The sequence below is a fragment of the Halichoerus grypus genome, chromosome 6 (assembly GCF_964656455.1).
Source record: "Halichoerus grypus chromosome 6, mHalGry1.hap1.1, whole genome shotgun sequence".
NCBI classification, from domain to species: Eukaryota; Metazoa; Chordata; class Mammalia; order Carnivora; family Phocidae; genus Halichoerus; species Halichoerus grypus.
In genome coordinates, this window is record NC_135717.1 from 81152727 (window position 1) to 81180579 (window position 27853).

The window sequence follows — 27853 nt, forward strand, 5'->3', positions numbered from 1 at the left end:
TGTTCACTGTCATCCCTAAGGCTTGGTTCCTATGATTTAATTTTCTCAAATCGTGCTCTACAGTACACGAATGTCTCAAAACATAAGGTTTGGTGAAAAATGAGGTTCAATGGTTAAACCTATTTGGAAAACATTAAATAATGTTAAGGAATGTATTAGAGGCTTTAATATTCTAATGTCTATTGTGAACCTCTCTGAGATGGTTAAAGTATCAGATTCCCAAATTCATTTAATTGGGGAGTGTGAGTGTATGTAAATATCTATTACCATGACACAAAACTAGAATTGTGTAGAACACAGTTTGGGAATGAAAAGGGGAATGCCTGCATTATGAGCTCTGGACGCAAGGCTGCTTACATTTGCAGCCTAGTTCTACCGCCTGGGGGATTATTTAACTTCTCCATGCTTCAGTTTTCTTGTTTGTCTAAGAAAATTAGGGAAAGCTCCTAACTCATGGCTCTTAGAAAGGTGATTGGAATACAGTAAGCATTCAGTAAATGTTTATAATTAACTATTGCTATCTTTAATGAATATTTATTAAAAAGCTGATCAACAAAAGGTGCTTACATTTTATTGTAAAGACTGACTTAGCCTCAGTCTGTGGTCCTGTTTGAGATGTCAGCTAGGATGCCAGAACTAGACAGCATGCTGCTGCGTCAGTGACATAGAGTTGGGTCAGAAAATGGGCAAGGAAAAGCAAAAATTCGGAGGAGCTCAATACAAGCACATGGGAAAACCCCTACAGAATGATATGGCAGGGGTAGGAATAAGCAGCAATAAGAACAAAAACATTGGCCAAAGTGATGCTTTGGTAATGAATTTCATGATTCATGTTCGATTTTGTTTCTTTTTAGCCATAGAAAATGGAACATTGATTACTTTTGTTGTATGTATCTTCCAAACAGGAAAGCAAGGAGGTATATAGGTGAGGAAAGGTTATGTTGTAGTAACAAATATCTCATAAATCTCAGTGGGTTATAATAAAGGGTTACTTATTGCTCAGACTACTTATCCATCCTAGTGTTCTTGAGGCTGTGCTCCATTCTTTCTGGGTCATAGGCTGGTGGAGCAGCCACCTTCTCATTTGCTCTGCATCAATATGGCAGAGGAAAACCACTCTGGCAAGTAAGTGCTGCAGGCCAGATGTAACACATGTCCTAACTCATCAACTAGAACCAGGCACATGACCCCACCACATCATTACATGGGCCAGGAAGGACACAATCCTATCATGTGCCCAGGAGGTGGAGAGCTGGAAATATTTGGTAAACAGTAGCAATGACTCCCATCAACTGCCTTCCTGATCATGAAATGTCTGGCTATCATAGACAGAATGGCTTACTCACTCCCTAAGGGAGACGACCCAAAAGTCACACAAAAGTCTTATCTATTCCTGGCACAAAGCTGAGATTCTAGGATCTCTAGTGGCATGTAGTCATCTTCATGTTACGGAGTGACATGTTCAGTTAGGGTTGTGGCTCTTCTTAATTCAGAGACGTAGGGAACCCAAAAGACAAGTTTTGTTTCCCTCTTTCACAACACAATAGATAATAGTTGATCTGAAATAGGGTAACTTTAATAAATAGTCCCATTCAGAAAGGGGGAGATAGAAGAAGCTCAGCAATCCCTGCTTTGTAGTGATTCTGAAACCCTGCTAAGGACAATTGGGCCCTTGTTTGGCTGCTCTTCTCTGCCTCTTAAGTTCTTCTCTGGAATGTTCCTTTTTCTCTGTTATCCTCGTTGCTCATATCTGAAATGGGCATGCTGCTGATACTTTCCTTTGGGACTGAGTAGCTTTCTCAGCCAGCTTCTTGACCATAAAAATTTAGGGACACAAGGTTGTTTCAAGTCTTGAACAGTAATGAATGGTTTAGTCCAGGGCAGGGTGCCTTTGAATATGGCTATCTTAAAATTACCTTGGGCTTTTCCCTATCTGTTCCAGGCAGCTCTATGTGCCAATAGCCAATAACCACACCAATGGTTCTTCTTCAGATGAACGTAACCGTGGATAATTTGAGTCTATCAGTTTTCTGTGGGAAGTTACACTTTTAGTCTTTCTCTCGGTCTCTCTCTCTCTCTGTCTCTCCTCTGCCCTCCCTTTTTAAGCCACTTTGTCCAATTGAAAATGATTTTTTTGTGGTGGTGGTAGGGAAGCCACAGCTATAATTAGTTTTGCTCTAAAACACCTTATTCCATTCAGAGGTATTAACAATGGGCATGATTGACCTCTGCTTGATTTGTTCCATAAAGCAAACCTGAGTCCTAATAAGCCATTTTTGCACAGAGGTCTTTCAAGTTCTGTTTACTTTCTTGGGGGAGATGAGAAGCAGTTCCCTCTGCCAGTCCTCACAATCCCCACGTTTCTGGGCCATCTCTGGGTCCATCCCACGTCTGCTTGCTGAATGACCAGTTCTCTGAGCTCATCAATACCTTGCACTACGTTGTCAGATGTAGCCCGCAGTAGTCACTGTATAATACTAACAGTCTGTTTTCAAACCTCCTCCCAGATAGGCAAGTTTTTAGGTACTTGATCTGCCTTCTAAGCTGTCACAGGCAACAATTTTCAAATATTTTGCCACTTGTAACATGAATTGCCTGTGAAGTTTCTTTACTGTCCATCATCTGGCCCCAGTCCAATGCCAAGGCCACAAATTTCAGGTTTTTGGTTATAGCAGCTCCTCATTTCTGGGTAGTACTGTTGAATTGGTTCAGATAAGCTAGATTATGCCATGATAACAAATCAACCCCCATATATCAGAGGATTAGAACAACTGAGGATCATTTCTCACTCATGCTACATTTCTATTGCTTTGGCTGGGCTCCATGTCACCTCACTCTGGAGCCCGCCTCCCTCTGACAGCAGCCACCATCTCGACCACCGGCTATTGTGGCTGAATAAAGAAAGTTCTGGAGGCTTTCTTTACATTCAATGCAATGTTTTAGTCTAGAAGTGACACACATCACTTCTGCGTCCAAATCCTTGGTCAGAACTATTTGCCTGGTCTAACCACAGGGGAGCTGGAGAGCACAATCCCCCATTCCTGGAAGGTAGAGAACTGGAGACATCTGGAAAGCAGCACTGGTGACTTATCTCCGTAGTGGACTGGCACGAAGAAGTAGGCTGCAAACGTGTGATACTAACAAGCTCTCTCGGGATCCTCCCTGAATGATAAGGAGTTCTCTATAGAACTTCTTGGCATGGCTAGTCATTTCCTAAGGCTGTTGATTTGCATGACACAGATGTCTAATGCATTCCTTTTCCAATATACAGCTTCACTCAAGCAAAAGCTGTTAGATTTTTCTCTAGTGGATTCTGGACTATCATCATCATCATCATCATCAAAACTCTGTCTAAGTAGCTAAATATAAATGATGCTTATCTGTAGAATATATATTTGCAGTTGTCCTTCCCCTTGTCCACTCTAGTCTCAGGGAAAGCCCAGGAAGAGGAAAATGGTCATGGTACTTCCAAAGACTAAATTAATAGAAGGGGACTTTAGGTCTAAGAGTTACGCTATCAAATGTGAGAAGGGGGCACCAAACAGTTTGTAAGACTAGTGGGTGCTACTGGCAGGAAATTAAAGCTCAAATTTCAAGACAGTGATTTCTTCTTTTTTTTTTTAAATTTTTTATTGTTATGTTAATCCCCATACATTACATCATTAGTTTTAGATATAGTGTTCCATGATTCATTGTTTGTGCATAACACCCAGTGCTCCATGCAGAACGTGCCCTCCTCAATACCCATCACCAGGCTAACCCATCCTCCCAACCCCCTCCCCTCTAGAACCCTCAGTTTGTTTTTCAGAGTCCATCGTCTCTCATGGTTCTTCTCCCCCTCTGATTCCCCCCCTTCATTCTTCCCCTCCTGCTACATTCTTCTTCTTCTTTTTTTCTTTCTTAACATATATTGCATTATTTGTTTCAGAGGTACAGATCTGAGATTCAACAGTCTTGCACAATTCACAGCGCTTACCAGAACACATACCCTCCCCAGTGTCCATCACCCAGTCACCCCATCCCTCCCACCCCACCCCCCACTCCACCAACCCTCAGTTTGTTTCCTGAGATTAAGAATTCCTCATATCAGTGAGGTCATATGATACATGGACAGTGATTTCTTCTTAATGTAAGTCTTAAATGACCAAATTTGTGTGTGTTTGTGTGCGTGTGTGTGTGTGTGTGCATGTAGAGGGATGGGAACAAAAGGAATGTAGCAAAGATTGTCTGCAAAGTATAGAATCACCCAATCATCCATTAGTCTCCCCATGTCCCCCAGAATTCAAAGCTTCCTTTCTTCATCTTTCCAGCCATGAAAATGGGGGGAAGGTTAAGAGGAGTAAAAATGACCCAGGAAGGAGGCAGGGTCATATAGGACACTGTTTTCTGGTCAGAGGAACTTCCACATTGGCCATTCTGAAGAACGGAAGGATTGGGGCAGTGAGCTTTGCCCAGAGGTGAGAGAGTAAGATAGAGACAGTGTCTGATGCATCACACCCTTGCCCCCAACTGTCTCCATATGGTTTGTCTTCTCCAGTGCAAAGCCAAAGAAAGGGGTGATTCCTCTTGATTCTTCTCAGGGAGGATGTGTGTATACTTGTGCACTCAAGTAGGAACTGAGGGTGTCGACCACTTACCACTCTTTCATTCCACAGGGGCCTGTCGGTGATAAGGCAGGTAAAAAGAAGCATCCCAAGATTATTCAGAGAAACAAGGCCCAGTCTATGACCACTGTCCTCTCTCTCCAGAGAAACACTACAAAGATCCTACTGCTGGGGTGATGACAAGCACACACATGCATGCATGTGCGTGTGTACACACACATATACAAAGTAAAAAATTTAATAAAAGAAGCCTGGAAAATAGGATAGAATGCTACCTGGGATGAGTACATTTTAAACTCCAGGGCAGAGATACTAATATAAATGGTTATCAAATTATGTGGCACATTGTTATGTACTCATCTTGGTTAGTACATACATCCATTTTCAGGTGGTTCCTCCCTACTGTGACCTTTTTCTTCCCACACTGTGCTCCTGATCTGATGCAGATATTGTGCTCATTTGGAAGTCAGCATGACCCTGTGAAGATGCGAATCCGGGACAACATCTTCTGGTTTTCTTTTGACCCCACTGACCACCCCTTGGTCTCCTTTGCTGGCTCCTCTTCCTCCTGAACTTGAACTGTGAATTGTAAAGTACTGTGCAGGACTTGGTCTTGGTTATGTTTCTCTTCATTGTCCATATTATGTCTCTCTAGAAGATGTCAGTGCCATGGGCTTAAATATTTCTAAATATTTTACATTCACAAATCACTCATTTCTTTTCCATATTCCAGGCCTGAATAAATAACCACTTCTCAATGTCTTTATTTGCATGTCTAATTTACCTCTCCAATTTAACATTTCTGAACATGAGGTCTTGATTGATCCTAACCTGTTTATTTATTTTTTTAAAGATTTTATTTATTTGAGAGAGAGAGAGCACGAGAGAAAGAGAGAGAGAGTGAGAGCTCAAGTGGGGGGAGGAGCAGAGGGAAAGGGAGAAGCAGACTCCCCGCTGAGCAGGAAGCCCAATGCTCAACCAACTGAGCAACCCAGGCACCCCTGATCCTAACCTGTTTAATTCCTTATATTCCCTTTCTTAATAAATGACACCTCTCTCCCCCATTGCTCAAACCCCAAACCTGGAATTCCTTGATTGCTTCTCATGTCCTATCCATCACCAATTCCTGCTGATTCTCTTAAATCTCCGCCCCCCCGCCCCCACCTCATCCCCACTCTATCCCTACTTGCTTTACCTTTAGTCCAGTCCCAGTCACTATCAACCTTTTCCCAGACTACTGCAATTTCCTGGCCCATTTTCCTTTTGCCCCCATTCTCTTCACAGCCTCTATGCAAATCATGTCTCCTCTCTGCTTGACAGCCTTCCACATACTATCTCTTCTGGGGCATCTTTCCCAACCACCCTGTTCAAAGTTGAATCCTCAGGTTGATTTCTGACATAGCATCCCATTTATTTTCTCAAAGCATTTACTATAATATATAAATTTCTTCTTTATTGTTTACTGTTAAAATTTTCTGTCTAGAATGTAATGTATTTACTGCACAGACATGTAAGCTCACAAAAACAGATATTTTGTCTAGATCACTTCTAAACCCCTAGCACCTTCCAGTATGATGGGCACCCACCTGCTTCTCAATAAATGCTTGTTAATTCTGTGAATGGCCTCTAGCATCATTGCAAATATCTGAATTTAGGCACAAGAAAAATCTGTGCTGTCATGAAATCGGTGCTCAGTGAATGTGGGGGAAATGTTCACCTGTCACTGAAAGTGGTGTTGCAGTGTGTGGATGGGGTTGTGCCTTTTGTCTTTCTTCACCTGGGAACCGGCACTTCTGAAGGTGTAATTTTACTCACTCTTCCTATATGCTAGAGAAGAATGATCTAAATATACGGATTTTCTAAAGCTAAGAAATGAGTCTCTTTCACAAAAGAACTAAAAACAGAACTCTGATTCATGAATTTGCTAATGACTTCTCTCTTAGGGGGAACCTCCTCGTGCACAGTGAGACATCTCCTGGGGCACAGCCTCATGCCTGATGTGAAGGTAACCAGGAACGTCAGCTCTGATGTAGGCTGGCGGGAAGCACCAGCCAGACTTAACCCAGGGGTACTCAAATGTGATTCCTTTCACCATATTAGACTGTGCACCCTCCTGGCGGAATGCAGGTTTTTTTCCCCATGCTTCCCCAACATTTGTTTTGAAGAGTTACTGACCTAGTTGACAGCCTCATGAATAAAAACAGCAATGACGAAAACAAGCATGCAAATGAATAATTCATTATAAATTTTGAAAACAAGGACAAAAAGAGTAAATCAATTTATAATCCAGAAAATAATTGCAGATAATTGGACAAGGGTGAAAGAGTATCTTCTGTATTGTGTCTGTTGATGTTTCCTTTTCTTCTCTTTTACATTTTTTTTTTTTTTTTGAATGGAGCGACTTGCATGAAGTCTAAATCACTTAATTACATAGCCTGTAAATAGGGAAACTGTGGACTGGGTGACTGGGTGCCCTTGCTTTCTCACCTTTCACTGAAACATGCAAGGTGAGGGGAGGAAGTGGAAACTAACAGCACAGGCACAGAGAGGAAGCAGAGTCTGTCTACACCTCCTGAAGCAACAGCCCAGAGAATGTAGATGCAATGAGATGCTAGCCTCTCTCCTATGCATTCACTACCTGACTTCTGCCCTACACATCCAGAAGACTTTGTTTCTACTCCCCCCAACCCCTCTGGCAGTGGATGCTGCTGTGAACCACTGTGGTTTTAAAAAACTGTGCAATACAAAGAATTCTTGCTTGTATCTTGTAGTTTGAGATTACCTTTATGTATCATTCCTGTCATTATCAGCAATGAACCCTTACCAATGATATAAAATGAACAAGAAGCTACACAAAACAACTTATAGTCATCAGCCAATTAATTTTGGCCACAGACAACCAGGAAGGGAGAAACTGGGGCAAAGAGAAGCAAATGTCAACCATACCTGGAAGTGGCAGTCTGAAAAAATCAGAGCAATCCTCTTCCACCAAACTCTAACCTGTCTGGTCTAGTAAAGAAAGACTATATGGTTTCCAGTGGAAATGGATAGAAAACCATTCTTACCGCTTCCCTCCTGGAGAGTTAGGGCAAGAGTCCCTAACATCAATCTTTGGTCCCTACCCAAATACTGCCAGGTAAGTCTTCACTGTAACATTACCTAAGAGCAGAGGCCATCTTTCTCATAGGGTCGTGAGACAGACGGGGCTGTGAGGGACATAGCACAGGTACAGCACCTGGAATGCGGCCAGCACATATTAGATGCTCAGTAAATGTAGCCATTATTTTTTTTCCCAACATTCTTACATACCACTTTCCACTCATCCCCTCCTCTCTTTTCTTGCCTGTGCAATAAGGAGGCATTCCCCGATGAGCTCCCAGGGAGGCTGGGAACAAATGAATTCCAGGGTGTGCTTCCCTGCACCAGGATACCTCTGAGATACCACCATCTTCTGGTTCTTTCTTCACTGGGGCTGCTGCCTAAGTCCCCAGAACTCCCCTGGAAAACTGACGCGAAAGGCAATGGGAGACTTCCCAACCCCTTCTCTGCTACCACTTTGCTACTCTAGGACAGTTGCAGCCTTGCCCTCCCAGGTTCGCAAAGGGAGGTATGGATTCTCTGGGGACTTACACTGGAATACTATCTAAATTGGAAGCTCTGAAGACTTCTACAGATGCTTTCTCTCTCTCTCTTTCTCTCTCTCTTTTAAGTAGATTAGGGAAGCTGGCAAATGGGTCTTCGTAAATACCGAGGGACAAAATATGATTCGATTTTTTCATTAGATTTCTGGGTGAGTGGAGGTACAGTGCTCCGTGTTATGTGTCGTATGGTGGGGCGGGGTGTGTTTTCTCATCGGTGAAATGCATTGCGCAGATCACCTCCCGTAAACTGAAAGGAGGAAAGCTGATTGCGGAGGTGGAGGGGGTGTGCTATTAGGGTGCTGGTGCTTGTTTAGGGGGCCGCGATTGTGAACGCGAGCAAGGGAGAGGCGTGCCAGGCGAGCGCGGGAAAGATTACTGGTGAGGGAAGTGTGTGTCTATTTCCACAGCGCCCTGGCTCGCGGCAGCCCCTGGCTGGGCGAGGGGTGTGATGTGAGAGTGGGGTGGGAGGGGGCAGCAGGCGGGGCCTGCCACGTCACTTGGAGAGTGAGTGTTGGGAAGGAAGGGCAGAGCGGAGAGCCGAGCCGCTGCCGTTGCAGCTGCCGCGGCTGCAGCGAAGGCTTGGGCGGTGGGGAGGTGGGTCCCCGCGCCCTGGCGCCGGGGCAGCCGCAGGGCCCTCTGCGAGGCCTGCAGCGCGACTCACAGGGAGGAGGTGGCGGCTGTGGCGGCGGGAACGGCGACCTTGGCCAGACGGAGCCCGCGGTGCACGTAGGGCGGAGGCCGAGCCCCGCCAGGAGTCTCTGCCGAGCCGGAGGGAGGCGCATCTGGCGCTTCGCTCCCAGCGGCTGCCGGGGGGCTTGAGCGGCTGGAGAAACGCAGTGGGAGCCGGGAAGAGCTAACCCGTCCGGAGGGCGGACCCCCGCGTCCTGGAGCCCAGTCTCAGGCACGGCAGGAGGCGAAGCCACGCGTCTTTTCGGGCAGCCTGTTTCACACGCGCCAGTTTGCGGTTCCAGGTATCCCAGTAAGCTGTGGCACCCAAGCGCGGATATCTGGAGGCGCGGAGCTAAATCCTCTGCGTGTGGGTCCCCTCTCCAGACCTAGCCTTGCAGAGACCGGGGCTTCGGGGCTCACAGACCCAGCGGCCAGGCCAGACCGCGAGCTCGGAGGAGCGCGAGCCCCACCCTACACGGAGGGCGCCGCTGAGAGCCGGGAAGAGGTGCCGCGCTCCAGAGGTTGTGTCGTGGGCGCCGTCCTAGTGGCGGGGAGCGCACCGCGGAGGGGACATGAGGTCGGAGAAATCCCTGACGCTGGCGGCGCCGGGGGAGGTCCGTGGGCCGGAGGGGGAGCAACAGGATGCGGGAGATTTCCCGGAGGCCGGCGGGGGCGGGGGCTGCTGTAGTAGCGAGCGCCTGGTGATCAATATCTCCGGGCTGCGCTTCGAGACGCAACTGCGCACCCTGTCGCTGTTTCCCGACACGCTGCTGGGAGACCCCGGTCGCAGAGTCCGCTTCTTCGACCCTCTGAGGAACGAGTACTTCTTCGACCGCAACCGGCCCAGCTTCGACGCCATCCTCTACTACTACCAGTCCGGGGGCCGCCTGCGGAGGCCGGTCAACGTGCCCCTGGACATCTTCCTGGAGGAGATCCGCTTCTACCAGCTGGGGGACGAGGCCCTGGCGACTTTCCGGGAGGACGAGGGCTGCCTGCCCGAAGGTGGCGAGGACGAGAAGCCACTGCCCTCCCAGCCCTTCCAGCGCCAGGTCTGGCTTCTCTTCGAGTACCCTGAGAGCTCAGGCCCCGCCAGGGGCATCGCCATCGTCTCCGTGTTGGTCATTCTCATCTCCATCGTCATCTTTTGCTTGGAGACCTTGCCCCAGTTCCGTGCAGATGGTCGAGGTGGAAGCAATGGTGTGAGCAGAGACTCCCCAATTTCCAGGGGTAGTCAAGAGGAAGACGAAGATGAAGAGGATTCCTATACCTTTCATCCTGGCCTCCCCCCGGGGAGCATGGTGGCAGGTGGCTCATCCTCACTAAGTACTCTTGGGGGCTCTTTCTTTACTGACCCATTCTTTCTGGTGGAGACCCTATGCATAGTTTGGTTCACTTTTGAGCTCCTGGTTCGCTTTTCTGCCTGCCCCAGCAAGCCAGCTTTCTTCCGCAACATCATGAACATCATTGACTTGGTGGCCATCTTCCCCTACTTCATCACCCTGGGCACTGAGCTGGTACAGCAGCAGGAGCAGCAGTCGGCCAGTGGAGGCGGCGGCCAGAACGGGCAGCAGGCCATGTCCCTGGCCATCCTCAGAGTGATCCGCCTGGTCCGGGTGTTCCGCATCTTCAAGCTCTCCCGCCACTCCAAGGGGCTCCAGATCCTGGGCAAGACCTTGCAGGCCTCCATGAGGGAGCTGGGCCTGCTCATCTTCTTCCTCTTCATCGGGGTCATCCTCTTCTCCAGTGCCGTCTACTTCGCAGAGGCCGACGATGATGATTCACTCTTTCCCAGCATCCCAGATGCCTTCTGGTGGGCAGTGGTTACAATGACCACGGTAGGTTATGGAGACATGTACCCCATGACTGTGGGGGGCAAGATCGTGGGCTCGCTGTGTGCCATTGCTGGGGTCCTCACCATCGCCCTGCCTGTGCCCGTCATTGTCTCCAACTTCAACTACTTCTACCACCGGGAGACGGAGCAGGAGGAGCAAGGCCAGTATACCCATGTCACTTGTGGGCAACCTGCACCAGACCTGAAGGCAGCCGACAGTGGACTTGGCAAGCCTGAATTCTCCGAGACCACTAGGGAACGGAGACCCAGCTACCTTCCTCCTCCACATCGGGCATATGCAGAGAAAAGGATGCTCACTGAGGTTTGACAGATGCAGGCAGGGTGTGAATGAAAAGGACGACCCTGAGCAAACAGCCTCAGGCTTCCTTCTCATTCTCCACTCCCTTCACCCAAGCTCCAGACGAATTCCTGATTCCCTCCCCTGCACTGGGTCCAGATACCTGGACTGTCAACCTTGTTGCTTGATCTCTCCAGCATTCAAGGTTTATCCATCTAAATGACATTCTTGAAATTCTAACGGTGCCACCCATTCATGCCCATCTTCTGTCACGTGGATGAGATTTCCGTCTGACCTTCCCTCATGACTCTAAATTTTCATGTCTGGGGCTTGTAATATCTCTAGGAACAGAGATGTCAACAGGATGGAAACCAGGCATACCTGGGTCCTATTTCTCTCCTTGGTGTCCTTTGCTTTGGGGCATACACCTGTCAGCTTTTGGCTACGTGGTAACTAGCAGAAGCTGGAAGACAGAAACAGCATTCATCTTTCTGTTTTATTCCCTGCCCTGTAACATCTGCTGGTCATCCTGCAGAAGACCCTTGGTAAAGCCTTTAGCTGCACAGCCTCCAAATTTGTTATTCATCTCGAATCTTGGAAGGAATTAGAGAAACTGCAATTAAACTTAGCCATTTGGAGGACATTAGAGTCAGTCCCAGACCAAAGGGGCCAAAGGATTCCTCCAGGTGTGTCCTGGCACAGTGGATATCAGCCTTTGGTCTACATTCAATTCTTCCCTCCTTGACTGTCTAGCTTCCAGGAAGGTTCCTTCTCAGAGCCAAATACTCTTTTTGTGCAAGTGCCTTCCTGTGCAGAGGAACTGGAAAGAGGGAACCACAGAGCCAGGAGAAATGGCTGAATAGAGTCAAGCAACTAGCCTGACCGCATCATCTAAGGAGAGGTATCACTTAAAGCAGACATTGTCATCTGGGAGGCATGCAAAGAGGAACCTTGTTGCAGACGGGAAATTTCTCTCCCACAATTTCCCCCAACCCTCTCAGGCCCCCCCACCCTTCTTCCTGGGAATTTGACTTAGGATTGCAGTTGAAGGTTTTCCAAAGCAAACTCTAGCTTCAACCTGCAGACAGGTAAAAGCATCCATTGGATGCTAACGTGGGGTTCTTCCCATTTTAGGGGCAATGAAATAGGTTTAGAATAAGGAAGAAACATCATTCCTTTGTTGACAGCCTCACTGTTAGAGGTTTTTTTGCTGAGTCAAGCAAACATTCCCCTGCTCTGCCCCTTGGAGCTGCAGCTGACCTGCTCTAACTGGTAAGGTAATGTGGCAGTGTTACCACCGGATAAGCCATCCTCTTCTAGCGTGAAACTGCTGCCTTCATCCCACCTGCCCACTTCTCCTCATTTCTCTCCTGGTAACATTGTCATTTGTTTGTTGCCTTGAAAAACTGTGATGTACTGTTCTGAGCTCTTCTGGGTGCAGTTCAGAAACCGAAAGGACTGTTAACATGTTTTAAATTTTATATCTATGCTTTAAGACTCTTTGATGAGAATGTCTCTTAAAAAAATTATTTTCTCAAGGAGCAACTTACGAGGGATGGCCTTTTGAGGGTTTTCTTGAGAGACACTGTGGCTCCTGTGAGGGCCAGATCTAAATCTGGATTTTGCCACAGCCTGACAGGGTAACTTGGGCGCCACAGTTCCTCTCCGTGCCTCAGTTTCCCCACCCATTAAATGGGAACATTAATGTCTTCCCCTCCCTACCTCGTGGGGAATGTCGATGAACTCATCTGGGAAGCTGGGGATGATGCTATGCAAATGTGTGAATTTTAGTAAGGAACTTGAGTTTTTAGTTCATTAGCCTGTTTTCCTATCTCCCAGAGGCAAAACCTCTCTGCAGGTTTTGCCCAAGATCCAAAGCCCAAGAGTAGGCTATCCTGGGCTATTGGCTCTTTAAGTCCCTGTTTAGCCTCTTGAACTGGGCCTCAGTCTCTCTTCTTACCCTTCAGCAAGGTGGATGCTCTTTAGACAGGTTCAGTGGGATCCTTCCAGGGCCAGAGGCAGCCTTGATTGGGAGCTTGGCTTCTCCAAACCTGAAATACAGATAAGAGGAGTTCAAGATTCAGAAATCTGCTCCGAGGCCATAAAGTTCTGGTTTTCCAAATGCCTTCAGTTACTTCTGGCTATTTGGGGAAAGGAGAAGGGCCCACTACAGAGGTAATGGGGATGATTTCAGCGAGGGTAAATGTTGGAACATGTATGCATGTATCTCTATATGTGTGTATGTGATCATCCTCATCACCATCCCTAATCAAACATTTCCTTTTCAAGTCAGAGCATGCCTGAAAGTAAAGGGTTTGTGGAGAGCTGGGCTCTCCAGGGACTCTGGTTGCCATAGCAACCTTCCAGACTGTTCTCTCTATCTTCTGATTTGGGCAGCAAGGGAGAACAGGAGACTACATATTCCCAGCTTCTGAAATGGGAACACCTCCTACATAGTGCTTTAGGGGCTGGTAATGACCAGTAGGATGTGTGACCTTTGGAAAATGGGGGGGAAGCAGTTCCCCCAAACTTTCTCCCTGGACCTTTCTTCCTGGTTTCCCCATCCAGTCATCGAAGCTGCCTCATCTCACCCCTGATTCTTCAGAAATTTGAATGCTAAGCAACTGCCAGTTAAACCAGTGTCAATATTATCTTTTTCAAAATGACAAAGGGAGACTTGGAGGGGACATGCTCCTCAAGAGGCGGCCAGGCTGGGCCTTGCCGAGAGTCCTGACAGTTATAGTCCATGACAGTATCATGGAACTGCCATCTCCTCAGAGAGAGGCTCCTCCCTGCTCTCAGAGAGACCGAGAGAAATGACACTTCTTCCTCCCGGGGAATTATCTAGCTCTGTTCCTAGCAATCTCATAGGTGGCTCTTCTCAAGACATCGAAGAAACACGGAGAGGCTGTGACCTGACCTAGTTTCTGTGAAGGATTTTGCCAAGCAATCCCTCTGACTCTGAGCCTCTTTGTGTGGATTTTGTGCCCCGAGCATCGAGAGAAGACGCATTCTGTGCTGCCTGAGACGGCTGGGGTGGCGATTTCCCAGCTGCCAGCAAAGGCAAGGGTCAGGCCTCCCTTACACCTGACTCACCGGCAGGAGCTCCCAAATGCCTTCCTGGATCTGTCAGGCTCAGCTGAGATGTGGGATAGTCCTCCTGCCTGATCATCCCTAAGGAGAGAGGTGGAGAGCTGGCCGCCTTTGCATCAGAGGTAGGTTCTCCTGTTGGGGAACTTTGTTCCTGGCTCGGCGCTCTGGGCCAGATTATAACTCGGGGAGGGGAGCACATCATCCCGGAGACCCAGGGCTTTGAAGTCCTCATCCTCAGTGACCACCTTCCTCTCCTTCTGTGTATATTCTGTGACTTCCTGTACTTTAGTCTCCTTCCTCCATTTCAGTTCCCTCACTGCTGCCTCACCCACCCTTTCTAGTCACCTCCTTTTCTCTTCAGTCTCCTCCCCTTCTCCTAGGTGTTCTCATTTTCATGGCATTTTTTTTTTTTTTTTTGCCTTCTTGTCACATTTCTGGCTTTTGCCCTGCTGTTGTTTTAATCTCTTCCTCCTTCTCTATGTGTCTTTCTTTCTTTCTCCTTCTCTCCACCTTTTTAGTGGCAGGGAGCAGCTGTACCATTTCTGTTGAGATCACACCTTGAACTCTAGGATAGCAGTGATCTCAGGTGTTTGCTAAGAAGGCTGTTCTCCAGCTGGAGACGCAATTCCCTGCCAGTTCAGTGTCCTGTCCTTTCCTGCCAAGCTCGCCCCTGTGATCACAAGTTCCGAATTTATGGAGCAAGATGAGTTTGCGCTGGGTTTAGAAAAATGTCTCTGCAGAAATTTCCTGAATCTTCAAAAATAAAAGAGAGAAGGAAAAAGAAAAGAGGGGGGGAGAGAGAGAGAGAGAACCCCTAAGTCCCCCAACCTTAAGAAACTTACAGAAAGGTTCAAAACAAAACAAAAGAACAGTAGGAACAGTAAGCTAAACACAAAAACAAGAACTTAGTAGGAAATGGAATTAGGAGTGGAATTAGCCTAGAAAAAGCCTTAACTCAGAAATGGCCCTCAAGCTGCCCTTAGTTCACTTGAAGGCCCTCATAGCATCCAGCTGTCTCTCTTGCACACTGAAGGCAGGACAAAGCAAGGGCATATATCCCAGGGGTGCCAGGTGCAGGGGACACTCCTTGACAAGATGGATTAAAATTCTCTACCCAGTTCTTAAGGGGAGCTGTGCCCTCTCCTTGCTGGAGGTGGTAGGCTGTAGGTAGTCACCCCTGCATTAGGATGGGGTGGGGGTGAGGCGGATGGGGTGGGGTGGGGTGGAGGGTAATGGACATTTTCTAAAACATGTGATAGTTGTTTAACTCTATACATTAACCAAAAAAAGTCATTGGATTGTGGGGGGGTGGGGAGAAGTGGCATGGGGCTGATAACCTGAGAGTTTCACACCTTGTTTGTTTGGTTTTATAAATCTAGAAGGTTAGCATCTCTAAAGATGGGCCAGTCTAAATATCCAGGATGGAATGACAGTTTTTTCCTTCTGCCACTTGGGGACACTTCAGAGCTTTCATGCACTTGCTCCTTGCTACTCAAATACATTGCCAAGAACTGCCCTCTTTTTTTTTTTTTTTAATTTTGACAATCAAATCGTTGTGGGATTTTTCCTCTTTGCTCAAGCAAAAGAAAGGTCAAAGCCATTTTTGGTAAGTGCAGAGCATGATTAGCATGTATTGGGCTTGGGTGAGTATGCTGGGCATTATTCATTACATAGGACTAAGGCAGTGAACTTGCCTGAGGGGTTCATACTTTGCTGGCAAAACAAAAACAAAGAAGAAAAGCTTCAAAATCCCCACCAACCAACCAAAAAACCCCACCTAGTCTCTGCACCTGTAAACTCAGAATTCCTTAAGAAATTGTACAGGAGTCAAGGTTTTATTCTGCTGGCCTCCTTCCCACCCTCCTCCCTTTACAGCCACTGTGGGGTCCGCAGTCTTTGGTGCTTTGGGCAAACAGAAGTCAGCTCACCCGGCTCCAGGTTTGTTCATCAGACATTGCTCTCCTGCTCTCACTTGCCTTTTGCTTACTGGGACCCATCCGTCCCTCCCCTTGGTGCTTCTCCTCACATAACACTTTCCAGTCCTGCTGCTTATCATTCCTTCTCTCCACTGGCTGAGCCCTTGCTTTTGGCAGTATTTCTGTCATCCGGCATCTCCGCACAAATGCCAAAATGGATTCCCAGAGAATATTGTCCTCCCGGGACAATCTGGCTGCCGTGCCAGCTCTGATCGGTTTCTTGCCCTGGGGAGAGAGGTGGGGTCTGATTCTAGCTTGTCAAGGTCACTTAGGGAAGGACATTCTTTAAACCGTAGGATTTCCTCTCTCCGTTCTGCTTTATATCGGGCTGCCTCGGGTGGCACAGATTAGCTTCTGGTAGAATAAGGCCCTGAGCTTGGGGATTTAGTGGGAGAGGGAACTTGCCAGATTCAGGCCACTGGGAATACAAGACAGATGGGCTCTTAGTTCTCATGTTACCGTGTCTCCCAATGAAACACCTTCCTGTTCTGGGCTTGAGGTCCCTGGGGGGTTGGAGATTGTCATGTCATGTCCCTTTGCTCTGAGCCCCTAGAGAGAGGAGTTCACCCTGCCTCCCTGTCCCTTCTTCATTCTCACTCCCTTGGTACCCTAAAGAGGGGGTGAAAGTCTATTTGCAACCACTTCTGAAGGACAAACTGGGTGCTGACTCCCTCATTCCCAGAACAACAGAGCAAAAGGGGCCGTAAGTATCATTAATACTGGTCTCATCTTGGCTATCACTTAAACTACTTAGGGCCTAACCCGGGTGGGGGTTTATAACAATTTTTTTTTTTTAAACATAACTCTGACCTCATCGTTGTTACTATGAAGAGGCTTTTCCCCGAGTCTGCCTTGGGCCTCAGCAGACACTCTTTGCCTGCCCCTGGAAAACATCTTGGATCCTGAAGCAGCCTCCGCTGCAGGCTGCAGGGAGCACAGACAGACCCCTGCTCTTTGGTGAGCGCAAAACCAACATTTCAAAAGGAAATCACAGCCACGCAGTCTGCTGGTGCTGCTATTTTTGACGTGCTCGCTGTTCTCTCAGGGCTTGACAACCTCAGTCTCCAGGAGACAGACAGACCAGCTCTTGGCAGCAGGGACATTTTGCTTTGAAAAAGAACACAGGAAGACAGTCTTGCGGCTGGGAGGGGCCAGGAAGACGGGCCATTCCTTCCCTCTCCTCCAGGAGGCTTGGCACCTGGCTGGCGGGGTCCAGGGTCCATAGGTCTAAGGCTAGGGCACCGTCCTTGCCCGGTGAATTCTTCCCCTGCTTTGGTCCTCCCCAATGGGAGTGGTCCTAGCAAGAATGAGGATGGCACCATTCATTTAAAAAAGCATTTAAAATGTCTTCAATGCTTTCAAACATATTGTCATATAATAAAAGTTTAAGAGCAACAAAAAGGACTCTGGAGCTGTTTCCCGGGTTCAAATCCCACCTTGCCACTTGCCTGCTAGGTGACATGGAGCAAGTTCTGAAACTGCTCTGTGCCTCAGTTTCCCTTTCTGCAAAGGGGGGGATAATAATAGTACCAATCTCACGGAGCTGTTTTGAGGATTACATGAACTAATATATGTGCAATGTTTATGTAATATGTAATAATAGGTACGTGGTATAATATGTAACAATATACAAGCACTATACAAAGATTGGCTGTTATTACTATTATCCTACAACAACCAAATGAGGTTGGCGGGCTAGGCATTGTTTTCCTCTGGCAGATAAGACGGTTGAGGCTCAGAGGGCATGTTCAAGGGCACACAACTAATGTGTGACCCGTCGTCCTCAAGGGAGACATAATTTACAGAACTCAGTGAGGGTCCGATTAATACTAAACAAGAAGAGGGAATGGATTTGTGGTCCCTAAATGTGTATACGGGCTTTTATTTACATGCCAATTTGTCTCTTTGAGGGAAAACCAGCAGGCGTCCTGTCTCTCTCCCCACTCCTCTCTGTATATAGTTATATATCTCACAGAGGCATAATCTCACATAGCTATATATCTCACTTAGCTATATATATATATATATGCATATATATATATATACACACACACACAGATTTACACACACACACACACACACATACACATACACATACATATATGCAGGTTTCCCCAGCTATCCAAAAGTAGAGCACTCCTGTGAAACCTTTCATAAGCCAGATGAAGTAAAGCAAAGAAGCAATTACCATTTTGTAAAAGCAAAAATCCTCTTCGGATTTCTTTGGGTTATTGAGATCAGGTACTAACACAGGTCTTTAGTAAAAGCAAAGTGGTATTTAAAAAAAAAGTGGGGGTGGGCACCTGGGTGGCTCAGTCAGTTGAGTGTCTGACTCTTGATTTCAGCTCAGGTCATGATCTCAGGGTTGTGAGATCAAGCCCTGTGTGGGGCCCTGCCCTCAATGGGGTGTCTACTTGAGATTTTCTCTCTCCCCTTCCCTCTCTCTCTCCCGTCTAAAATAAATAAGTCTTTTAAAAAAAGTGGTGTAAAGGGAACTTTTGGATAGCAGGGAAAACCTGTACATCTTTCTATAGACCCTTCCTTAACTACCCATCACTGTTCTCCTCCCTCCACATTTTAATATTCCCAGAGGATGGCGCTCCACTAGAGCCTTCCTCACATACTTCCTCCAGTCTTCCCCCTTGGGACAAATGCAGAGTCCCACAGTTAACCGTAAGGATAGAACACATAAGTCAGACCCCAGCTCAGTTTTCTTATACCGTTCCAGTGGCCTTCAAAATCCCACCTCCCCTCGTCCTCATCCTCAGCATCCCCCTCTGTTCCCGGGCCATCTTCACGACCCACTCCACCCCCTCCCCCCATTTGGCAGGTGGTGACACCCTGTAACACATAGGGTGTGTTCCTGCTTCCCTTTGCTCCTTTCAGGGGGAGGAGCCAGGAGGCACTGGAGTTGGAAGAAGCTAGCCCCTCCTATTTCTGTGGGTCCCCATTTGCTTCCACTGTAGCTCTCACTGGCGGTCCCAAATCAGGCCCGAATGTTCTCCTCACCCTGTGCTCATTCCCACAGCCACTCCAGCTTGCCCAGAAGACCTGGCCCAGGCAGGGCAACGGGACTGCCCCCCACACCATTCTGACTTCTTGGCTTGCTTGCATCTGAATCAACGTTATTAGCCGCACCTCATTTAGCCTCTCCAGTTTTGTCATCTGCAAAATAGGGGAGCTAATGCCACTTGCCTCACACAGTTGTTGGGAGACTCAAACAAGCAGCACGTTAAAGAGGTTAGCAGGAAGTAAACTCTCAGCAGAGCAGGGCCGAGGGAGCCTCAGTGACATTGAACAGCCACCGTGGAGTGAGGCTGGAACCACCTGTACTCGAAAAGAAAGGCAGGATCCCTGTCGACTTCAGTTCTGTTCTCTGAAACAAACATTTAAATGAAATATGATACAAAAAATAGACTCATGGTAGCTAGCTATTTTATCCAGAAAGCTCTTTGCCTGAAGGATTCACAGCAGAATCTGTTTAAATAATGGCACCTAAGATGTGATTTAATATATAGAAATGTAATCTGAATGTACCTTGTAAAAATAGAATGGATATACTGGTGATATTTTTTTCAACCAAGATAGAAAACCCCTCCCAGGAGCACCAGAGCATTGGGAAGGATAGTACCCAGGGTCACAGGGACAGAACGGGGAGGGGGGTTGGGAGGGGCCCTAAATGCTCCTCTTTATGAAGAAGGCTGACGCAGACAAGTGGAAAGATTAGCCTATGATCACAGGTAATTCAGGGCAAAGCTGGGTCTAGGACTCACATTTTCTAACTTCACCACCAGTATATTTTCTTTATGGAAAACAGAAACCTAAGGATTAAATTTACCAATTTTATTCATTTCCTATCCAGCCAAACTCATTAGCACAGCTGTCCGTAGGAAGTGGAATTAAGTGCTTTGTAATTTCAGCTCTCTCTTCCCTGACTTTTGAAGGTACAGAGGCAGCAGGTCTAGCTAGAGAAATTCTTCATCAGATAACCAGCTCTTGGATTTGTAAGGAACGACTAAAAAATTGTTACTCTAGTTAAGTGCCAAAGGTATTTTCACACTGGGCAAAGACAGGCTCATGTTCAGGCTCTGTCTAGCCTGGGCAGCCAAGCCCTGCGCTTTTAATCTTACCAAGTAAGATGTTCTATAACCTTTTAGGGCTATAGTTTTTCTGTTAAATTTAGTGACCGGGTTGCAGGAAACTGTCACAAATTGGAAGTCAGGAAGGCAGGTTATTTGAGACTTCTGTATTTTAAGAAGGATAGGACGGATGCAGAAAGTTAGAATCTTACCCAGGAGTGTCGATTTCTGACACCCTGGGAAACAGAAATCAGCTTCTAGATTCTTCTCTGTACTTAGCTGTCGTGGGAAAGAAAGAGAAATCACTGATGGTTACAGATTCCTTTTATAAATCATAGGACTAGTGTCAGGAAGAACAAAGTTTCCAGAAGCCATGGTGGCTGAACCATAAATCAGGTGCTCCCCAGCAGCTTTAGGGCAGTTTGGCATTGCTGGGAAGAGAGAAAAGTCTGGCATGATGGGGAAAAGAGTGTGTCTCCTGTAGGACTGCTCTCGATGCTTCAGGGAAGGGGGGTCACATTTACCCAGGAGCAGCACACACATTTGCGCGTGGAGAGCCCAAGCTCTCACCTACCCACACCTAGCCACACTCTAGACCTAGTAATTACCCTCTGCTCCTCTGGAGGTGTGTTTGTTTGTTTGTTTATTTGCTTAATTTTTTTTCTGCACCTACAGTCTTCTGGCAGGTGGTTTAATATCCCTGCAGAATTCCAAATAACAATCCCAGAGCACCTAACCCAAAACTGTGCAGGTTATTCCTGATAATAGGTCCTAAGTCAGTGACTTGTGGGTCAAATACGATGCCGTGTTAAGAAGTACTGGATATGAAAATTTTACCTCAATAAAACTGGGAAAAGATACAAGAAATATTGGGAGATTTCACATGCAGAGCTTGACTTTTGTTTTCTTTTGAAAAACGAAAGGTCTGGTCTTGCTGATCTGCATTTCAGCTTTCCGCCATCAGTCGGCAGGGGCTGAGTGAGCTGCCCCCTTCCAAAAGCGCAGGGGGTTCTCTTTTGCCCAGTGTCCACTGAGGCTGGGGCCGTCTGTCATTTTTGTTGTGCCCACAGCATTGTTTTGGTTCTAGGTGGGAAACATGTCCTATGTGTGAATTTCTACCAAAGGTACTACGCCCAGCCCACTTCACCTGGTGACCCCGTGGACACTGGTGCATGCGGCCCCTCTCAGAGCCTTCGTTGAATGATCTCACTGAACCTCAGTGGACTGTGGGATGGGATGGGGGTAGGTGTGGTTGTTCGGAACAGAGTGAAAGGAGAAGTGAGGCCTGGCAGCCCGTGCAGGAGGCAGTCACAACTTGAGACAGAACTGGGCGGCTGCTTGGAGAGAAGAGACCTGGTAGGAATCAAGAACATGCTAAGTTATGTTCTCTGTCCAATTAAGTGGGCAAGGAAATGTGTGATGCAATTCAGGATTTCCATCTAAAATTATTAAAATGCAAAAAAGGCAAACCTCGGTGTTTGGGTATTTCTGACTTGAGGCCAGCCGCCTACTTCTGTGATGTCAGATAGTGAGACATCGCTCTGTTCGTGCTGGCTGGGACTCAGCGTTATGAGTCGGGGCTCGCCAGTGGGATCCTATAGCTCTCTTGGGGAGCGGTTGCCCACCATCCGGGGGTTCTGCATCTGTGCGACACTGTGAAGCCCCTGGTCCTCCCCACACCCTTTCTTCTCTCTCTTCCTAGATTATTCCCTGTCAGTTTCAGCTCTCCGTTGGGCTCTGCTGTTTATGGGCTTATTGGCCAGAAGTGAGCTGACTGTAGAGTTGGAGCTGTGTCCAACATTATTGTATTGGGAGAGAGATAAGAAAGGTTCTCCTCTTTTCCTTGCTTTACCTGTTATTTCATCAGAATATTCTGGGGCCAGAGTTCAACAGCAATTTGGGCTAGAGGCAGCTCCAAATTCTTAGGGTCCCAAGAGAGGAGCAGATTTCATGTTGGTCATCTCTTACTGGGGACAGTTTTCACTTCTGAAAACCCAAATTTAAAAGGATTCTATGACCCTTAACCCTGCTCATCCCCCTGACTCCCATACTTGCCCTTTCTAGGAGCACAGGAAAAATTAAATCAGGCTCGATTAAAGGAAATCATCATGGGTCTTCCATCTTAATGACTGTCTGCCTCACTTTTCCCCATAGATGTAGTTCTGAAAAGTTGTTTTTAACGTGTGTGCGTGTGTGTGTGTACAAAAGTAACAGAATCACTTTCCTATCACAGGTGATTTTAACAGGCAGGGGCCCATTCACGTTTAAATGAAATCAGAGGACGTAGCTAAACTTAAAAGAAAGTATATGGTCTGTAGAAAAATGAACTTAAATTAGTTTGTGGCATACTTCATACAATTGTAATTCCTTTGTCCAGTGGAAGGAAAAGGAATCATGGACCAAACTGCAGAATTACGGACCAGATTTGAGAAAGAGCCTTTTTATTCACTGGAGGAACTAGAGGATGTTTTTCAAAATGTATATTCAAAAGTGGGAACTCTAACAAACTCTATTACAATTTACTCTTTTTCTTGCTGCATTCTGACTGTCCAGATGATGAATTTCCACGTGTGCAGCATGGTATCTCCCATGCCTATAGCCGTGTCAGGTGAGGCAGAATGGGAGAAATGAGGTCACGGTCGTAAGTCCCTCATGTCTGTCTGTTAACTCTGTGGGAAAGGGTGATGTCAGCCAACCCAGGAGTCAGTGCCCAGGGCTGCCACCCTGTCTGTGTAACTGTATGGCCTTGGGAACACTGGGAACCTCTCTGAGCTGTGGTTCTCTCCTCTGTAAAATCAGGCCATTGATAGAACATCCCTCATGGTGGCCAGTGGGGTTAAAGGACATAATGCTAATTAGGTGCATCGCAGGTCCTGACACACAGTAAGCATTCAATAAAAATGGGTTATTTTTTCCATGACCTCTTTCTTTTTGGACATTGAGGCATAGGCAGGGCCTCTAAAATTTGCCCAACCTTTAGAAATAATTAGAGCCACTCAAAGCTCATGTAAATCAAGGCCTTTAGGAAATATATGTGCGATAGTTTTTCTCCCTTTGCAAATCTAGGTTTCCTGACCTAACACTGACCGTGGTTCAGTTATGTAATTATCCAATACTTGGTTGTAACATAGGTGACTCATAGAAAGGGGCTTAATGCCCTCTTAGACTGAAAACTCCCTCCCTGCTAAAACAGGCAGCAGAAAGGAATACCTAGCTGTTCTGATAATCCATTTAGAAAGAACATAAGCAATGAAGTGACTTATCCATACAAAATTCTGGGAAGCAGTGAGAATTTCCAACACACTTAGGAATTAACTGGGACTTCGAATAACTGAATATGGACGGCCAGCCATTTACTTGCTTGACTTTTGGGCTTGCCTTGAGCTGGGAGAAGCTGCTGTAAGGAGGCTGCACAAGGACCCAGCAAGAAGGTCTCCTTGGGTACCGAACAGGCTCAGAAATGTGCCTGTCATGATGCATTTGGGGTTGACATTCTTTGGAATTATAATACCAGCCAGTGGAAAATAGGACTCGATACAGCATTTCAGGAATATATTTCATTTGCAAGGAAGTCAGCTGAACTCAATGATGTATAAGTAAGTAGAGAATAAGACAAAATGACATACAGAAATTGAACAGGCAGTGGCTTGCAAAAGACAAAGAATCCATTACTCTATCCTGCATTAGGAAAAGTCCCTCATTATCCCAGGCCTGTTCTGAAACATCCCTATAACCAGGGGATGAGAGGGAGGGAGATTCCAACACCCAGACTCTCTGGTATTTGTGTTGTAGGGATGTTTTCCTCCTACCTCAGTTACACATCTGCTGCTGCACTTTAAACTTCCTTCCTGCTATTTTGTACCAACTGGGATGGATATTCAACTGACCATATTACCTAGAATAACTCCTTATGCCAGAGTTCCTCAAATGTGATCTGCAGGGTCCTAGTCCTACACGGCATTTCCATGGAAATGTTCCTAGCCACTACATTTCTGCTTCTTGTAGATACACGATGCATGGGAACATAAGATTAAAGGCCCTGAGAAGTCCTGCAGCAAATAAACTTATTTCACTTCTTAAACCTGTGTTGTTCAAATTATTTTTACCATAGTGTCTCCACCCCCTTTTTGGGGGTCACTTCTAGTTACATCCCACAAAAACTATAACCCAGGGAATAAATTTTGAGAAGCTCAAAGACATCTGAAACTCCTTATGACGAATTTCAGTCCAAGGAACCTCAGCCCTTAAAGGTTTTCTCCAATGGACCATTTCACGGCCTCTTATCAATCTTCTGAAAATTCTCCACACTCCTGTTGGGTTGTGAAGAGCCATACATAATCAGTGTTTTGATAAGGCTCTGAATACTGTGAAAGAAGATAGCCGCTCGCTCACTGATATCCAAGCTTTCGGAAATAGAAGTCTTTGAGAAAAATAACTGTAAAACTGGATTTGGAGTTTCTATTCTATTTGCTGCAAATGTCCACACTTGAGATACACTTCTCCAGACCGATAGCCTCCTGATGGCATTGCCCTGTGGTGTAACAGTCCAAATTCTACGCATCTCATTAACAAAGTCAAAGATTACAATGTGCGTCTCTATTTACTTTTCTAACTAAACTAAACATTTTTTTTTTTTTTTAAGTAGGCTCCATGCCCAGCACGGAGCCCAATGTGAGGCTTGAACTCACGACCCCGAGATCAAGACCTGAGCTGGAGATCAAGAGTCAGACATCTAACCCAACTAGACCTTTTGATGAAAATATTCAAGCATGCCTTTACTAAATACCATATTTTAAAAATCTTATTCACAATCTGAACAAGCCTCAAAGAAATACTAGCAGTGAGCTCTAACTAACCAGGCTCTTCAGTCTTCTTTCCAGTGCTCCTAAATACCATTTTCAAGGTATTCTCGCACGGTGCTTCAGAGGCTGGTACCTCCCAGTCGGACCCAGTTCCTCCAGTGCTGGGACTTAAGTCTGCTGGGCAGCTCTTTCGGCTAGGTGTTCTTTGTGTTACTAAGGGCTCTTACCTTTCACTCTGCTCGCCCCAGGAAAGGCTTGATGCTCACTGTCTACTCCTCCCCCCCCCAGCTGGCCCAGGACTAGATTCTTTCTTCCATGGCTTCCTTTCTGGGTTTAGAGGTAAAAGGAGAGAGGATGTGGTGGCTCTTGACCTGCTGTTGCCTTTGTACCTGTTGCTCCTTTTCTGGACATCTTGGGCTGTGAGGAGTTCCTAAGAGCCAGTTCTTTCTTTCATCTTTAAATCTTTAAATCCACTAAAAGTTTGAATAAGTGGACTGTGGAGATGGTGGGCATCACACCTAATTCTGAGTCTGTCACTGACCTGCTATGTGGCCCTGAGCAAGTCACCTGCCTGGCACTCAGCAGATGATAGCTCCTGGTATTATTCTCTGGCCCAGTGTTTCCATCTGTAACATGAGATGGTTGGACTAGACAATTTTTGAGTTTTTGCTCGAAAATTCTGTGGGATGCTTTGCTTATTCATTGAATGTACAGCTGGTTCCCTTGATAACTTGGCAAACTTTATTGCTTGGCTTTTGCCACCAGAATGATCTTTTAAAAAGGGAGCTAGAGTTACTAAATTTCAACTTTATATAGAATCATTGGATTTCAGGGCTCACCCACGCCTGTCTCTTATTTTACAGACAAAGATCAGAACTTACCACTTACAAATATATGGAGTAGGTTATAGCAAAATTTTGAAAGAGATATAATAATTTTTATGTAATACCAAGGGGGATAAATTGCTTCCCTCTGCCTTTCTCTTGCTTTTCCTCCTTTCTTCCTTCCTTCCTTTCTTCCTTCCTTCCTTCCTGCCTTCCTTCCTTCCTTCCTATTTTTCTTAGATGAGTTCTTAGTTATTAAGTGCTTCCAGATCTTTTTTATTTCACAGTTGCAAAATAAACATTTCTCGGTTTTGGCTGTGTCAAGTACCTTGGCATTATGATTGGAAAAATGTTGGGCATGGAAAGGCACTTCTATATTAAGGAGAAGCAGGGGAATGCAGACCAGCAGGGGGGCTAACTAGTATTCTCTGGGTCTCTGGCTCCCCATTTGCGAGGGAGTCTGTAGCAAAGACAGAGGAAAGAAAAGGTGGTACAATTCTTTGGTATCCTCAGACCAAGTAGAAGCTGACTTTGTCCATTTCTGGGAGAGTGGTAGTGACCCCAAGGGCAGGTGCTGGGTTGTATGCTGGCCCCACTGTGCTATGCAGTGACTCTGGATAGAAAGGTCTTGGTTGTATAGAAAGTGTCCAGCTCTGCCCTTCCAGCTCAGCATTGACAGCTGGAGCTGCATGTCCAGACCAGAGTTCCCCTGTGCTGGATCCCAGTCCTACATGGCTGTGCTGGTTCCCAGTCCTGCATGGCTATACTGGTCTTGGTGCTTTTTGGTGTCTGTTCATCATCCTTATCCCATTTAGCTTCCCTCACTATTGCTAGTGTGCCTGATGAAGCAGCAGAACCCTGGACAGGGATAGAAAGCTTATGTGGGCTCCTAATGCACTGTTTGACCTTGAACAAATTGCTTGACATGTTTTATTTTCTGACTTTTCTGCTCACTATGGAAAATCATACAACTCAGAAAAATGCAAGGAAAAAAATAAAAGACCCATAATCCCACAGCCAGAGACATTCAGTGTTGGCCTGTTTTGGGTTTTTCTTCTAGACTAGCTCTGTCTCTGTATCTATATCTCTATAGAGGTCATATTGTATTTCATTTAAAAAAAAAGCTTCATGTATCTCTAATATTCTCATGCAATTATTACATAACCATCATTAGATACACCATTATTTGCTAACCTACCCCCTACTGTTGGACATTCAGGTTTCTGTTCTTCTAAATGATGCTACGGTGACTATTTTTAGTATGGATATCTGTCCACATTTATGATTATTTCCTTAGGCTTTATTCCTGCAAGAGTCAAGAAGGATGAACAAACGGAGCTGCTTATGTTCTAGGCTCCAACTTCCTCACCTATAATAGAGCCCAGCAGAAACCACAATAATAGCAGCAAACACTTCCCCGGCATACCATGCGCCGGCCCTGTTTCTAAGAGCTTTACATGTCCTAACTCATTTAACCTCCCTGGTGGCCCTGTGGGTATCTCCCTGTCACAGAAGTAGCTTGCTCAAAGTGGCACAGCCGGTCAGGAGGGGGTAGGATTCAAACCAGGGGGTCTGGCTCACAGTCCTTGCTCTGAACTGCTCTGCTCACCTGGCCCTCCAAGGAAAGAACTAAACCCAGCAATCCCTAGGCCTCCTTCCCTCTTAACATTAGCTGCACTGTTCTATTCTACACTAGCCATGTGCCCAGGTAACATGGCTTCCTGGTAGGAGTTCGCCAGCTCCTTGAATTCTCTTCATCTGCCCATTTGTGTGCCTGATGAGGTGCGGGTCTCTGTGTGTGAGTGGATGTGAGTGGGTGCATATGTGTGTGTGCTTATAGAATCTTTGGAATGGAACGGAGCCAGCAGAGAAGAGGGTGAAAGGAGAAAGCCTGAACAATCTATTGACAAAACAATAAAACAAGGGCAATCTCTGCTATTAGTTATAGATAACATCAAGGTGTCCTTTTTATCTGAAGGTTCTCAGGCTCTTTGGCTGGGAAATTTGTCATTTTATAATTGGACTGTCACCTCGGC

The 27853-nt window shown here is 46.4% G+C and overlaps 1 protein-coding gene and 1 long non-coding RNA gene across 4 annotated transcripts in view; one reads left to right on the forward strand and one right to left on the reverse strand.

Moving 5' to 3' along the window:
* LOC144382338 (uncharacterized) overlaps nucleotides 1–13098 on the reverse strand; it is a 31154-nt gene extending 18056 nt beyond the window's left edge. For both annotated transcript variants that reach the window (XR_013449063.1, XR_013449062.1), the window contains exon 1: nucleotides 13004–13098. This is a non-coding gene — a long non-coding RNA (uncharacterized LOC144382338). The remainder of the gene's footprint in view (nucleotides 1–13003) is intronic.
* KCNA6 (potassium voltage-gated channel subfamily A member 6) overlaps nucleotides 9344–27853 on the forward strand; it is a 45031-nt gene continuing 26521 nt past the window's right edge. For both annotated transcript variants that reach the window (XM_036068341.2, XM_036068340.2), the window contains exon 1: nucleotides 9344–14258. In XM_036068341.2, the coding sequence (XP_035924234.1) occupies nucleotides 9487–11073 (1587 nt within the window). In that variant the 5' untranslated portion in view covers nucleotides 9344–9486 and the 3' untranslated portion in view covers nucleotides 11074–14258. The remainder of the gene's footprint in view (nucleotides 14259–27853) is intronic.